The 13,173-nt window shown below is 38.2% G+C and overlaps 1 protein-coding gene across 12 annotated transcripts in view; it reads right to left on the bottom strand.

The window, feature by feature from the left end:
• SOX5 (SRY-box transcription factor 5) overlaps nt 1-13,173 on the bottom strand; it is a 648,107-nt gene that overhangs the window by 101,395 nt on the left and 533,539 nt on the right. For 8 of the 12 annotated variants that reach the window (XM_030040646.2, XM_030040647.2, XM_030040640.2 and 5 more), the window contains one exon: nt 939-1,062. In XM_030040646.2, the coding sequence (XP_029896506.1) occupies nt 939-1,062 (124 nt within the window). The remainder of the gene's footprint in view (nt 1-938; nt 1,063-13,173) is intronic. The other 4 variants (XM_030040641.2, XM_030040643.1, XM_030040650.1 and 1 more) reach the window with 1 other exon arrangement.

The following is a 13,173-nucleotide window of genomic DNA, read 5'->3' as shown; positions in this document are numbered from 1 at the left end:
ACTGCTGCAGTGGCAAGTGCTGAGTAACTCAAAACAACTGATGAATTCATGAGTTAGTCAATGATACAGATGGATACACTGACATGGACATAATAAAGCTAAACACCCATGCTAGAAACAGAGAAGGGTAGAACAAGCAAGTCCGAGATAACTCAGTAAAAAACTGATGTCAGAAGAGTTATACAAGCACAAATGCAAGAAGACAAGTCTATGAAATTCATGCTCTAGCTAAGCCTATTCATGGAAATGGAGTTCCTCGATTATTCCTTAACTTGTATTTAATATCACCCTGTTGACAGGAACATGAAATCCTATAGAAGGCTTAAATAAAACTTCAAAAAAAATCTGGGGAGTGTAGAGAACAATACAAATATTTCAAGGATTAAAAAAGTAGATGCTATATTTTTTTAGTGTTAGGCTCTCATAAATATACTCATAGTTTGTGTTAGTCCATCAAACTGAAAGGCATATGCTATCTTTGATCTCTGTGCAGAACCCCTGTTGAGATTAATGTGAGTTCTGTGTGAAGAAAAGAGACTAGAATAGGCCCTCGGTTCACAAATAGTAAGCAGGCTGCTTCAGGAAAAAAATGTATTTTCTTACAACAGTGTTGAAATTTATTGGGAAATTTCAATTAGCTTTTCTTCAGGGGTATGTAAGTATGCGTGATCATAAGCATGTTCACCTGTCAAAAAGATCTGTCAGAAAGAAGGTGCACAAAGCGACTTCTTGTGTGAAATGTTTTGCTGTTACGTTGAAACACGTACTTCATCTCTGACAATCTTTTCTCATACAATAACGACTAATCCTGTATTTTACACTCATCTGTGCAAGTTAATGGCTTTGTTCATCGGGCTAGGGAGGTGATACTTTTATACAGATTGGCACGAAATTGTGCCCTACACCCACTTCCAGCTAAAAAAGTCTACAGGACTTACTGCATCCCGCTTTGTAGCTGAAACCAGGAGGAAGAAGGAATCCTTGCTGTGCAGCTGCTGCTAGGGTTCGTTGGTCTGGAGGGAATACGGGAATCATTAATGGAGGCAGCTGACCCTGGACCTGCTGAACAGGAGAGGGAAAATCAAACGTGGAATTTTTTCTGGGGAAAATGTCTGCTTACACGCTTTGTCTTAATTCTGATCTGAGAGGTCAGGTTTGAATATGCTTCTCCATAATGGGGTGTTCCAGTAGCATCAACTATTCAGCCTCATCTTAATTACCAAAGCACTTCATATGAATTACATTAATCCAAAATAAATCGAAAGATTCCACTAACGCATACCTATATCCCAATTAATTACCCCCCCCACAGTCCACAATGCCTCACTTCTCGGACGGTAGGGTGGGTTTTTCTTCTCTTTTATTGCACTGTGTAACCATCTCTCTGTCTCAGACAGTAGCTTTCACTCTGAGCCCAAACACAGATACACACACACAGAAGTACAAACATGTGCGTAAGTAGCATACAGCACAGTCAGTACTATTTTTCTGCCCATCTACATGCACTTATTTGTACATGTGAAAAGAGAAAGTCTCTGAAATGGTAAGAAAAAAGGCTGAGACACTTTATTCACAAATAAAACACATCTATGTCTGAAGTGTTAGCTGTTCAACTTTGCACAGCAACTGTACACAACCATGCAAGTCAGGAAATGGAAAATATTATATTGTAAGTGGATACTGCAGGGGACTTAAGACATGCAGAAATTAGTCATCAAAACTGGAAGTTGGCCATGGCACAATGTCTAATACTATTGCTTTTACCCAGTTCTGTCAGAGTTGTTAATTGCTCGAAATGGACATCATCTTCCTATTTCACACAGATGAGAAACAAAAAGCTTGCTGGATTAAAAAGTTAAATGGCTGCTTTTAATTAAAAAACCCTACTGTACTGACCAGATCAGTCAGTAAAAGGAGACTGACTCATTTTCTAAGAGAGGTCATCTAAGATTTTTAACGGCACTGTAAAGCTAAGGCATTGGAAGTACAGATACATTATCAAAGACTAAAATTTAGTTTGTGGTCTGCAGCCTTAAGGAACAAGGAGAATTAGAGTGTTGATAGACAACCTTTTTTGGCCAGAGGTGTAAGAAGGTGTTACTCCCTTCATTACTGCCTGCATAGCAGAACTGGCAAAAGAGAACCTGTGCCAGCTCCTTGGTTGCCACAGTTCAGACTACAGCATCTTGACTTAATTTTATTTTAATTTACTGTCCTGAAGATCCAGGAGATGTCTCGGTTCACCCAACACTGTTACAAGGCAGAAGAGTGGTATGAAATTTGGGAAGGTAACCTCTTCATTTATGCCAGGACCTGTCAACACCTGTCTGTGTGCTGACTGCATCTTTATAACCTGAAACAATTTGCAAGGATGGAGTTCAGGAGTGCTGTCGACAGAGATTCTTGCTCTGGGAGATTAAGGTTGGGACTGAAGCTAGAGCAGATGTAGCTCCACTCACTGAACTAACTCGATCCATTTTTTATTACTTCAGTATTCTCCTTTCTATTCTGATCCTGTTAACTAGAAGACATACATACTTTTAACTGGATTGCTGGAGAAAAAAAAAAATGTATAAAATGTAATTTCTTCTCTATCCCCACTCAGTCACCCTAGAAGTGCCCAATATCTGCCTCTTCTTCATGTGTTTATTTTTTGTTTGTTGTTGTTTGGGTTTTTTGTTTGTTTATTTTTTTTAAGACAAAGACAAAGTAACTGTATTCTTTTAGAACAAAAATGAACAGCCGTGTGGAATTTTTGCATAGTACTCTTCTTCGGCAAAAAGCCACAGAACTTTTTTTTAAATGGTTTCCAAGGATGAAAGTGACTTTGCCAAGCAAAGAAGCTTCAAAACAGGACTCAAAAACACTAATAGAAAGACAGATGGTTCTACTAAGAGCTTTGCTGCCAAAAAAAATGTTAAAAAAAAGTGAAAAAAATGGAGTGATGTTATTGAAGCTGACTGCAAAGTTCTCTGATGACTGCAAATACTCTTGTCCCACTGCAAGTGTTAACTCTGCCTCCAGGGCTAATATAACTAAAGCACCACACACACACAAATTGTCATTGCCAAGCCCACAATGTAGCACAAGTCTGCACTTGATTCCAAGTGACTGCCAAATACACGAGCAAAACACCACACTGAAAAATTCCCATTTAGGAAAACATTTACCAGGAAAATGCCCTTTCTTCTTAACTCTGACTGCTGCATTTCATTTTTTCAAATCACTGCTCCTCTTTATCTCTCCAAGGGGCCTTATACCCACTAATTTCAAATGACACAACCCAGTGGAGGTAAGAACTATAGAGTGATGAGGATGGTTTGCATGGATACAGAAATAACGCAGTCAAAACAATGTGATTTTCATTCCAGGATGGAACGTATGTAGCACCACTCAAACAGCTACACTTCATTTTCTCCCAAATACAAGTAAGTGCAAACATTAGTTAATTTTAATCCGATTACCTGACACAATACAATACAAATTATGGACTCTTCATTTTTATGACTCATTTAACTACCACATCTTAACTTTTTTTATGTTTATTATTATTACCTAGAATTGCCAGGATACAACTGTTTCAAGTGGCACAGAATAGAGGCCCTCCTTCTGAGTTTTACACAAAGGGTATTTTCCTCTCTTTTTTTTTTTAAGCTATTACTACGTCAGTTACATCTCTCACAAATGTTTTTTGTTATATAGTTTACATACTTGATGTACCTTCTTGATGGTAACTTCTTGACACTGCATTTCTAATTTGAACATAATGGACTGCAAATCAGAGCTACTTTTCAGGCCGTTCAATTTTTTCTGCTAATGGACATATATATGTCCATAAAAAGAAATACATCTTTAACAATCTCAAAATGCACATAGCTGTCAAGATTCTCCACTTGCCAGTCTCTCTATGTGATTACCTCTTCTTAGTTGTAATTTCCTAAAGGTGAAGATTGTAGTTTAAATCCTCACAAAATTCCCAATGGATTTAATGGGCTACAATTTCACCTTCTAACTTCTTATCTACTTTATGATGTTAGTCTGGATGATACAGATACAATCTTCCAAGGACCTGTTTTTTCACTACACATACTATTGCCACGATGTCAACTGATCACACAGTTCCCTGATCTTTCTTTTAATTTGAATGCCGTCACCACATATCAGATTAATCGGAAGTATTCTTGTACTGCACGACAAACCGTAGAGGCACGGTATGCACAAAAAAGGCACACAACGTACAGAAAATAATAAAGAAATGAACCAAATGTCATGAGAGCCATAATATTCCATACAATCAATTTGCTAGTCAAGGAATTCATACTTTCATTCACATATCTCTGACAAGTAATTTGGGGCAAGAGGGAAGCCCATGCTGCAATGAAAAACATAAACCATACCACTTGACATTTAGTTTATGAAAAATAATTCCCCTTAAGGAAGCAGATACACAAGAGCTCAAACAATCCAAGAAAGTAAAGGTTCTCTAATTCATAATGAGGATAGTAAGTCATCTTCTGTAACAGCAAAGTATTTTAGGAGTGGAAGAAATTGTAACCAAGTTTAACCTAGAGCCGAAACCAAAATCAGGGACCCTTCATACTTGCCACTGAAAATCCAAAAAGGAGACTAGCCTTAAAGAACTTATCAATGAAAAAAACAGCATGAGCACAGAACAAGCAACTAACAGTATATCTACTGTCCAAGTGGGAAACTGAGACATCCACAGTTGCCCGTAGAGATTTTAGATTTTGGGAAGTGCCTCACTGTATCTTTATTTGTTTCACTGTCTTTGAAAAATCTGCCCTTAAATGACTTATCCTTATCAAAATAAATTTGTTATTAAACTTGGAACCGATTCAAGTTGTTAAAGCCTGGGCCAGCATCTTCACGAATCCGTGCATGTCCTTTATGACTGGACCATAACAAATCCAACTGCACAAAGACATGCATTCAGTGTAGCCACAGCTAGGTTCCCAGTATTCCCAGCTTCATTATAATTGTAGTATTACTGCCTAAATTCTGGTTTCCTACCTACTTTTAGGAACATATTATGGTTACCACAGCTACCTAAGCACTAAGCAGTATGTTTTTAACAGTTACCCCTACTGTTTGTTACTAGCTCCTGCTGTGACTTATATAAATTTAGATTGCAAACACTTGACACCTATAGTTCTACTCTATTTTCTCTAAAATGTCACGTGCACTTTGGGTCACTATATAAATAGCTACAAAGACAAAATAGTTCAAGGAAGCAATAAGGTTGCAAAGTTAGGCATTCAAGGCTTAGGGAATGCCAGAATCAGGATAGCATGCATGACCTTATTTTGGTCCTTTATGCCCATGCATCCTGACAGAGTCTTTAACTAAAAGTTCACAATTTCCCCCCTCACGTGACTCTTGCTTAATCTAACAGGCTTATAATATTTCTCAAGTAACATAAACCCATACTTTCAACAAATCTAAGCCCCTAACATAGCAGCTGCTATTAGTTTTATTTATTTTATCTTTATACACTTCCACCAATTTCATTTCTGCAGTTGCTCATTACATGTTTATTAGCATAAACTTTTATGTAAGTTTTCCTCTCTCCAAGGTAAATACCTCAATGCATTTCCCGGCATCCATATATAACACTTTCCACTGAGGGGTGAATACTGCTTTTCCACCCACCTCTAGTTCTTCAGAAGCAATTCTATCCATTTTGGTGAGACTGGTGATGGAGTAACGAACTACTCAGTGTGAATTAGAACGGCTGCTAAAAGCAACACTCCCCTCCTCTACAAACTGACAAAACTCTGAGCAGTGCTTTACTCTCGAGCTGTTTAGAAGATGCCCTTCAAGAGCTGTAGGAGCATCTTTACTGAAATGATCTCTTGCACGGCTTCTTCATGTAGAAGCATGGCTAATGTTTACTTTCATTTGAGTTATTCTCAGCTGCCTCAAAGAAGTTCAGATTTTGCATTCCTAGAACAGTGGATGCACATGAATGATTCTATTAACTTCAAACTGTTGTATGAATATCTTCTTGCCTGCAACTTGTTTTTAAGTTAAGCAGCTCTTCTACTGTATATGAAAAAATGTAATGTACATTTAACATGCAATAACATAAATCTGTCCTTCAAAAATGACATATTTAATTGCATCGGTCCCCCTTCCTCCAGAAACACTTGGCTCATGGTGGCGCACACTATACTGAAGGACCGGATTCTTTAATTAGCGTATGTGTTGGCCATCTCTTTCTCTCTCCCTCACACCCCCCCCACGTCTATCTTAAGGGAAATAAAAATATATGTCCTCATATAACTACAATCTGCTATTTTCCCTTACAGTGACGTTTAAAATAAGAAAAGAAAATGTTGTTCTCCTCGTTCTCTTCCCCTACCTAAGTGTGTCCTAAATCTACATGGCAGGGAGCCTTGCCTATCCGGGTAATGCAATGATCACTCTCCTACTGAGTTTGAGGTGGCTTTTTATGGGGTGCTTCGTGAGTGCTTGAGACACAAAACAGAAGGTGGATGCCAAGAAGCAGAGATGCAGAGAGGAGGACACTGATGAGACAGACAGCACACCCATTCCACCTCATGTTCTAACCTAACGCTTTGCTTTTACTACTGAGGAGCAGCTCACTCCTCTGCCAGACATACTAGTACAGGGGATCCCGACAAAGGATTTTGTGAAGATTTTTTCTTCCTAATCTCTACCTGAAAATTCTTCTGCAGTGGATGATTTGGGCCCTGAATATTATTCTTCCCTTTGCTGCATAAGAGGCTTATACAGTTCATACCAGTACTTATAAAAATTCATCCTGTCTGAACACCTCAGTTCACTCAATAGTAGCACCTCACTGTTCATAATTGTTTGCAAACACTGATGCTGATCATAGAAAAACACGCTCTTATAGTAGCAATCTTTTAAGAAGAACAAAAAAGGCTATTTAAAGAGACACTTCCACCCCTCCATTACAACTCCTTTAGCAGAGGAGAGCTCTATTTGGAGTGATAGTGCGGAAAAAATTATTAGTTTGATGGAATATGGAAACAATCCTTAACAGGTTGATATGTATGCAGCTTGGCTCATGGAAAACACAAGGAACAAACTTTCAGGAAAACTGAAACACATCTCAGAGAATGACATAAACATTTTTCATTTTAAAAAAGCAAGGCTTTTCAGGCTGGAAACCACCTGTCTTTGCTCAGTCCTACAAGAGAATTCAGGTGTCACTACCAGAATCCATCTCAAATTCATCTCACCATAAAGTCTGTAAGTACTACTAAATGAACACATGCTTAGCCTTTTTAACTAAAGTGCAGAGAAGTGCCAAATAATAAAGACAGTAGCTGCTTCTATGTCAAAAAATTGCTTCCAAAGGCTTCCCTCCTCCAATTCATACTGCAGAACAAAATGCACTGGTGAGGGACAAACACCTCCAGCAGCAATTTGAAGGACGTAAGCCAAAAGGACCTTTTGCATTAAGGAACATCTCTTGGATACTTCCAAAGGAAAAAGCAGTATTACTTATTCGTTTATGTAACTAAAATAAAGAACTTTAGAACACTTCTTTTATATTTGATTTGATATAGAAAAAACATACAGAGGAGAGAAAGCACCAAGATGACTTTTTCCCATTTGCGATGACATGTAATAAGTATTCATGCTTGTGCCACTTAGCATGTAAGTTATCTACAGGTCAATTCTGCTACAAAGGCATTTGAACAAATAGCCTAACTGAAAAGGAAGAGGCTACCTGAAATAAAATGAACATAAACTGGAATTCATTCCAATATGTAGCTGTCTTAAGTCAAAAGCCTAACAGTTCATGCAGGAATGACTACTCCAGACTATACACCACCCCAGTGTGTGGGGTTCTCTGGCAAAACCAGGACTTTCAGAGCAAGCTACTGTAATTCAGGTAACAGCTACTCTCAGAAGAGCCCTTTCTAATCCAAGCTCAAGAGCAACACTCAGAATAATTTGCTCTTTCCTTTTTATAAAAGAAAAAGATCCATTGTTTGGTTGATCGAGCCATTTGTTTCATGAAGAGGTTAAAGTTAGCAGAGGTTACAAAATTGGCTTTTGAGGTATGATGACCAGCGTTTGGACCAAACGGACTTATTTCACCTTACTTAATATCCACACAAATACTGTGTTTCTCATGCCATAGCTTCAAAGCACCTAGATGCCTTGTTTAAATGTTAGTATCCTCCCTAGAGGAATAAGCCAGGACTATAGCGGAGACCTGCCACAAACCTGTGGCTGTCAAAACTGCTCATTTATATGGTATGTTGTCCTCTGTTTGCATTTTTGCTGACTAATAGCAACTTGCTCTTAAATATAACTGCCATGTAGCAAGAGTTAATCTGCAAAGTCACTCCCTTCAAATTGGAAAATCTATGAACTTACATCAATGACTGATGCTACCTCACTGTGTATGATGGAGCACACAGTTCCCAGATGCTTGGTTAATGCTTTTCCCAATGAAGTCTGGACCAGTGCTGATTACTCTAGCAGTAAGCTATAGAGTGAAACATTTGTCAGTGAAAAGAAAACAGGTGTGAGATTTCCTGATGTGTTTTAAAAGACAGCATGTAGGATAATTTCTTGAGCCGCACATGCATACTGTTTTCTACAGTTAGCTGATCTATTACATATTGGTTCAGTTATTCAAATTATAATTAACTATGGAGGGTTTTGTACATGCCATAAAGAATCAGAGACAAAAATAAGTATACTCCCCTTGTCATTGTTCGTATCAGCCTTCCAGAAGTCACCTGTATACCTTTTCCTTTTGATTTTCCACATTCTGTTTAAAGAGACTGAAGTGGCTGGGTTTTGTGCGTGTGTGCTAACCCAGCTCTTTCTTTTCAAAGTCACTTCTTTGGCACACCCAACGCTCACATTTTACCAGATCACAAGTCTTCGTGCAACAGTATTGTGGACTGCTGTCCAAAGAGCTCTGGAAAGAAGGTGCAGTATTAACTACTGCTGCAGAGGAAGCAGGGAAGCGCAAATAGGACAGTTTGTGTCAGCTCTGTGTTAAATGGAGGCCGTTAGAAATAAGAGTGATAGGTGCAACAGTTAGAAGAGGTGTGCAGAATCTAGAGGACTTTTCCTTTAAGAGCACAGAGTTTTTTTAAACATATACAAGGTTGACTCTGCAAATCTTAACATTATTAATCAATGGGTCGACTACAAAAAAAAGTAGGAACGGAAAGCAAGGCTCAGCACTAGTGTGGGATGTGGCGGGGGCGGCATGGAGAAGAGGAAGAGGAATCATCCAAAACTGACTTTTCAAGAACAACTTCTGTGAATGTTGGAAGTCAACAGATTCAGGTAAGGAAATAAACTGTAGTATTACACACCATCACAGGCAGCAGGTCTGGCTCCTTTTCGACAGATAAATTCTGTGAGCTAGGAGAAACGCCCCATGTTGCTACCTCTTCAGCCCTTTTGAGGTGCCTTTGGGCTCATCCCGACACCAAAGTACTGTTGTGAATGTTTTCATGCAAAGGGTGCAAACAGGACCATAAAATGCTTGGCTATAAACCTGCCCAAGATGGTTTTCAGGTTAAGAATGCAGCTTAGGTAAAGAAACATATTTATTCTAATTGTGGTTCCTACCCCTATGTAGACTGAAGTGATGCAGCTTTCGGGGTGTAAACCTACTCACTAAAGATTTCTTTAGTGCATTTTCCCAAAAGGATCCGGAAATGGGTGGCAAGAGCAAGGCTGATGCCATTATACTTAAGCAAGGCTGACTAGTATTTTTTGTCATATGAAGTTATTCAGAGGCATCTGTGTTAAGGCCATTTGCTACACCTCCCCCTTTACCCATTGTTGATTTTTCCATAACATATTCAAACACCAGTAACTAATAATTTTGAGGTATAAATTGTAGTAATATTTTTCCTGTCTACTGTTCCAAAAAAAGAATTTTTTAACCTCTGAAACAGGGAGAACAGTTCTAATATGGAAACCACTGTATTTAAGATGGTGTATAGATGAAGGCAAGTGCCATGACCTCATTTTTGACACAATGGTAAAGTCCAAATTCATGAATAGATCAGTATCTAAGGCCTGAACTACTAATAGTGGCCTGCCTTCTTTAAGAGACTCATTATTTTATTAACGACCCTGCGGCACTCCTGGAGAAAAGCTATGAATCAAGAGTAGTACTCAAACACTGCTTGATGAAATCGGGGACCACAAAGTAAGAGAGGATGAAATATGAAGGAAGTGGGTATGCTGTGGTACTTCAGTGAAAAGTAAAAGGTTTGCAAGGCAAGCCCATCTCTCACCCTGGTCTCCCTTCATCCCCACTCCAGTAGGCACGGTAGGTACCAGTCACGGGAAGTGATAGCTCCCCAAAGCTTTCCTCTGTTCCTGAAGTGATACTTCCCCCTCTAATGCTCTTGCACTGCAGTATCACCACAATCTGGACTTCTATTTCAACTCTTCCACTGCCACTCATTATGAGTCACCCATGACACATTGCTTGTAACGATTCTATACATAATTACAGTAAAATATTTAAGTCTCATCAACTAATATGAAACAATTCTACTTTCATAACCCTCAACGCAGAAATCTTGCTTACTCAAATTAGTTGACACAGAAGACAAAGAGATCATCAGAATTCTGCCTTATAATAACTACTTCTTGTTTTGGTTTGGGTTTTTTGGTGCCAATTTCCTTAATATGATTTAAGGTAATATTACTATATAGAGAGGAAGGGGTATTCTTTCAAACAAACCCCTAAGGTTTCAAGATGTGTTTTTCACTCAGTATCTCTTTGACAAGTGGAATATCATTAATTAAAACAAACACAACAATTTTAATGTGTAGGCGGTGGGCAAGAAACAGGGGTTATTTAATATCATGTAGTGGGCAGAAATTCAAAACCCATTCAGCTGCTGAATAGTGCAATGGTATAAACAAACATGAAAGTCTTATCAAAGTCATCCACTTAAAATCATACTATGTAGAAAGAGAGAGAAAAAATAGACACAAAGGACTCGTAAAACAAATTCTGCACTAGAAGTCTGTACCTTGCCTTTCTTTCTTTAAATTGAAAGGTTGAGGGACATAGTTAATAAAAACTGTATACAATCTAGTAGAGCACAGGGAAAGAAACATTCTTCATGGAGTGATCAGTGTAGACTTTGGGAGAATTGGGTCTGCTCAGAAAACCTTAAGACTTAAATCCACCAGTTAAACCCTTGGAATGCCCCCTCTTTTCCCCAATTTTATTATTATTAAATCAGATACATGTTTCAGTATATGTCTGGTGTCCAGTGACATCAATTTCAGAGCACTAGTTGCTACAACAACTCAATGTAATTCTTTCCTGAAGACAATATTATTATTATCATTATTATTTTATATTGAGTTTTATTGCTTTCTACACGATCTTAAGACCCCCTGAACTTAAACATGATGGACAAATGGCCAGGAAAACTAAGACCAAATGTTAGTAGAAACCTCTGTGGAAAACACATTTCTAGTATTGGATAGCTGCTAATTACTGCCCAGGGAAATGCACAATAAAGACCTCTTTTCAATCTTTCAGCTGTTCAGACTTGTTTCTGACTGTCCCTTTTGCCAGGGGAACCGTTCCTCAATAGACTTCAGTTTTACCATCAAAAGTTCAATTTTAAAAGTGAAATGGATTCAAGTTGCAGAAGAAAGACTATTTAAATAGATATGTAGCCACTCTTCCATTCACGTCCTGATGGTTTTTTTTTTTTTCCTTGTTACCAAAATCCTCATACAAAAATGTTTTTCACAAGTTTTGTTTGGGAACATTTTTTGAATAGGACTGAAGACAGTCTCTCATTTTGTGCCTTCGACTTGGTGACAGCAATACAGTTAAAGCACATTTAACTGTAGATACAGTGAGAAAGTTTAGACATCTCATCATCTGATTTCTGTGTACAGCCAGGTAGCCAGCTATCCAAATCCTGCAGCTTGTTACTGCACTGAATAGCTTGTTACTGCACTGAATTGCAGGCACAAAACTTTGATTGCCCTAAACATTTTGTCTTTTTTTTAGTTTGCTGTCTCCTTCAGTTCTTCCTTGCCTTCCTCCACCCCCTTTATTATTAAAAATATGAGGAAAAACAACAGGAGAAAAAAAAAAGGAAAGACTAAATGTAATTGTTTCTTTGGCACTTCTAGGTATGGACCATGCAATGGAGAAGAAAATTGTCTACCTCACAAGAGCACCTATCGTCATAAATCAGTTTTTAATTTTACTGGTGGATTACAGCAATCAGATAAACATTTGCTGCCTGCCTCCCCTGTATATTGCTCTTTGAATCAGCTTGGCCCAAGACTTCGTTAGGTGTGGGAGTCCTACCTACCTTACAACTCCCAGACAATATCTGATTGGTATGCAGTGGGGAAAAATATAATAGCATTCACAAAGCAGAATACACGCATAATATATTAAGTGCAGGATCTCACAAGAGGGGGGAAAAGTACAACATAATGAAAATTAATAATCTTTGGGTATTTTCTTCCTAGTCTGAAGTAGTTCTTGAATGTACAATCATTTTTTCTGGCTTGACTGCCTTTAAATAGACACATACCATACTCCTAGTTCAATTTTTAAGCCACTATAGGTATTAAAGGACAATTTACATGTGATTTGCATTTTTTTTCTGTGCCTGTGGTTTTGGTAAGTCTTCCAAACCTAATGACTGTTCTTTTGGCCAGCAACATAAATGCTGTAATCACACAATTATTGTGCTGGGAACAGTTTAATTCAGCATTTTGTTCTCAACCACAGAACAATTACTCAACAATTTTGGTTAACCATACTAGCTCACTGCCTGGAGAGGAAGCAGAATATTCACAAGATCTATTGTCTTACATAAAGGCAGTCAGTAGATTCTTATCTATTACAACTTCCCAGCATCTCTTTGCTCTTTGGGGTACTTTCACATACTCCCAGTTAATGAAAATAAATTACTAGCAGCACACTGTATTAGCTTATTCATCTCTATCTGTTGAATGCTTTTAATTGTGCATTTGCATACTAAAGAGAAAGGTAGATGTGATGTGTCTGGGAGAGGGGGATACAACAGAGCACTGTAAAATGCTCTGAAAATACTACAGTGATATTATCCATCTACTCTAGTCTAAGCATAAACCATGGCCATTCAGGTTTCATTT

The sequence above is a fragment of the Aquila chrysaetos genome, chromosome 17 (genome assembly GCF_900496995.4).
Source record: "Aquila chrysaetos chrysaetos chromosome 17, bAquChr1.4, whole genome shotgun sequence".
NCBI classification, from domain to species: domain Eukaryota; kingdom Metazoa; phylum Chordata; class Aves; order Accipitriformes; family Accipitridae; genus Aquila; species Aquila chrysaetos.
This window is presented reverse-complemented; position numbering and strand designations above follow the sequence as displayed.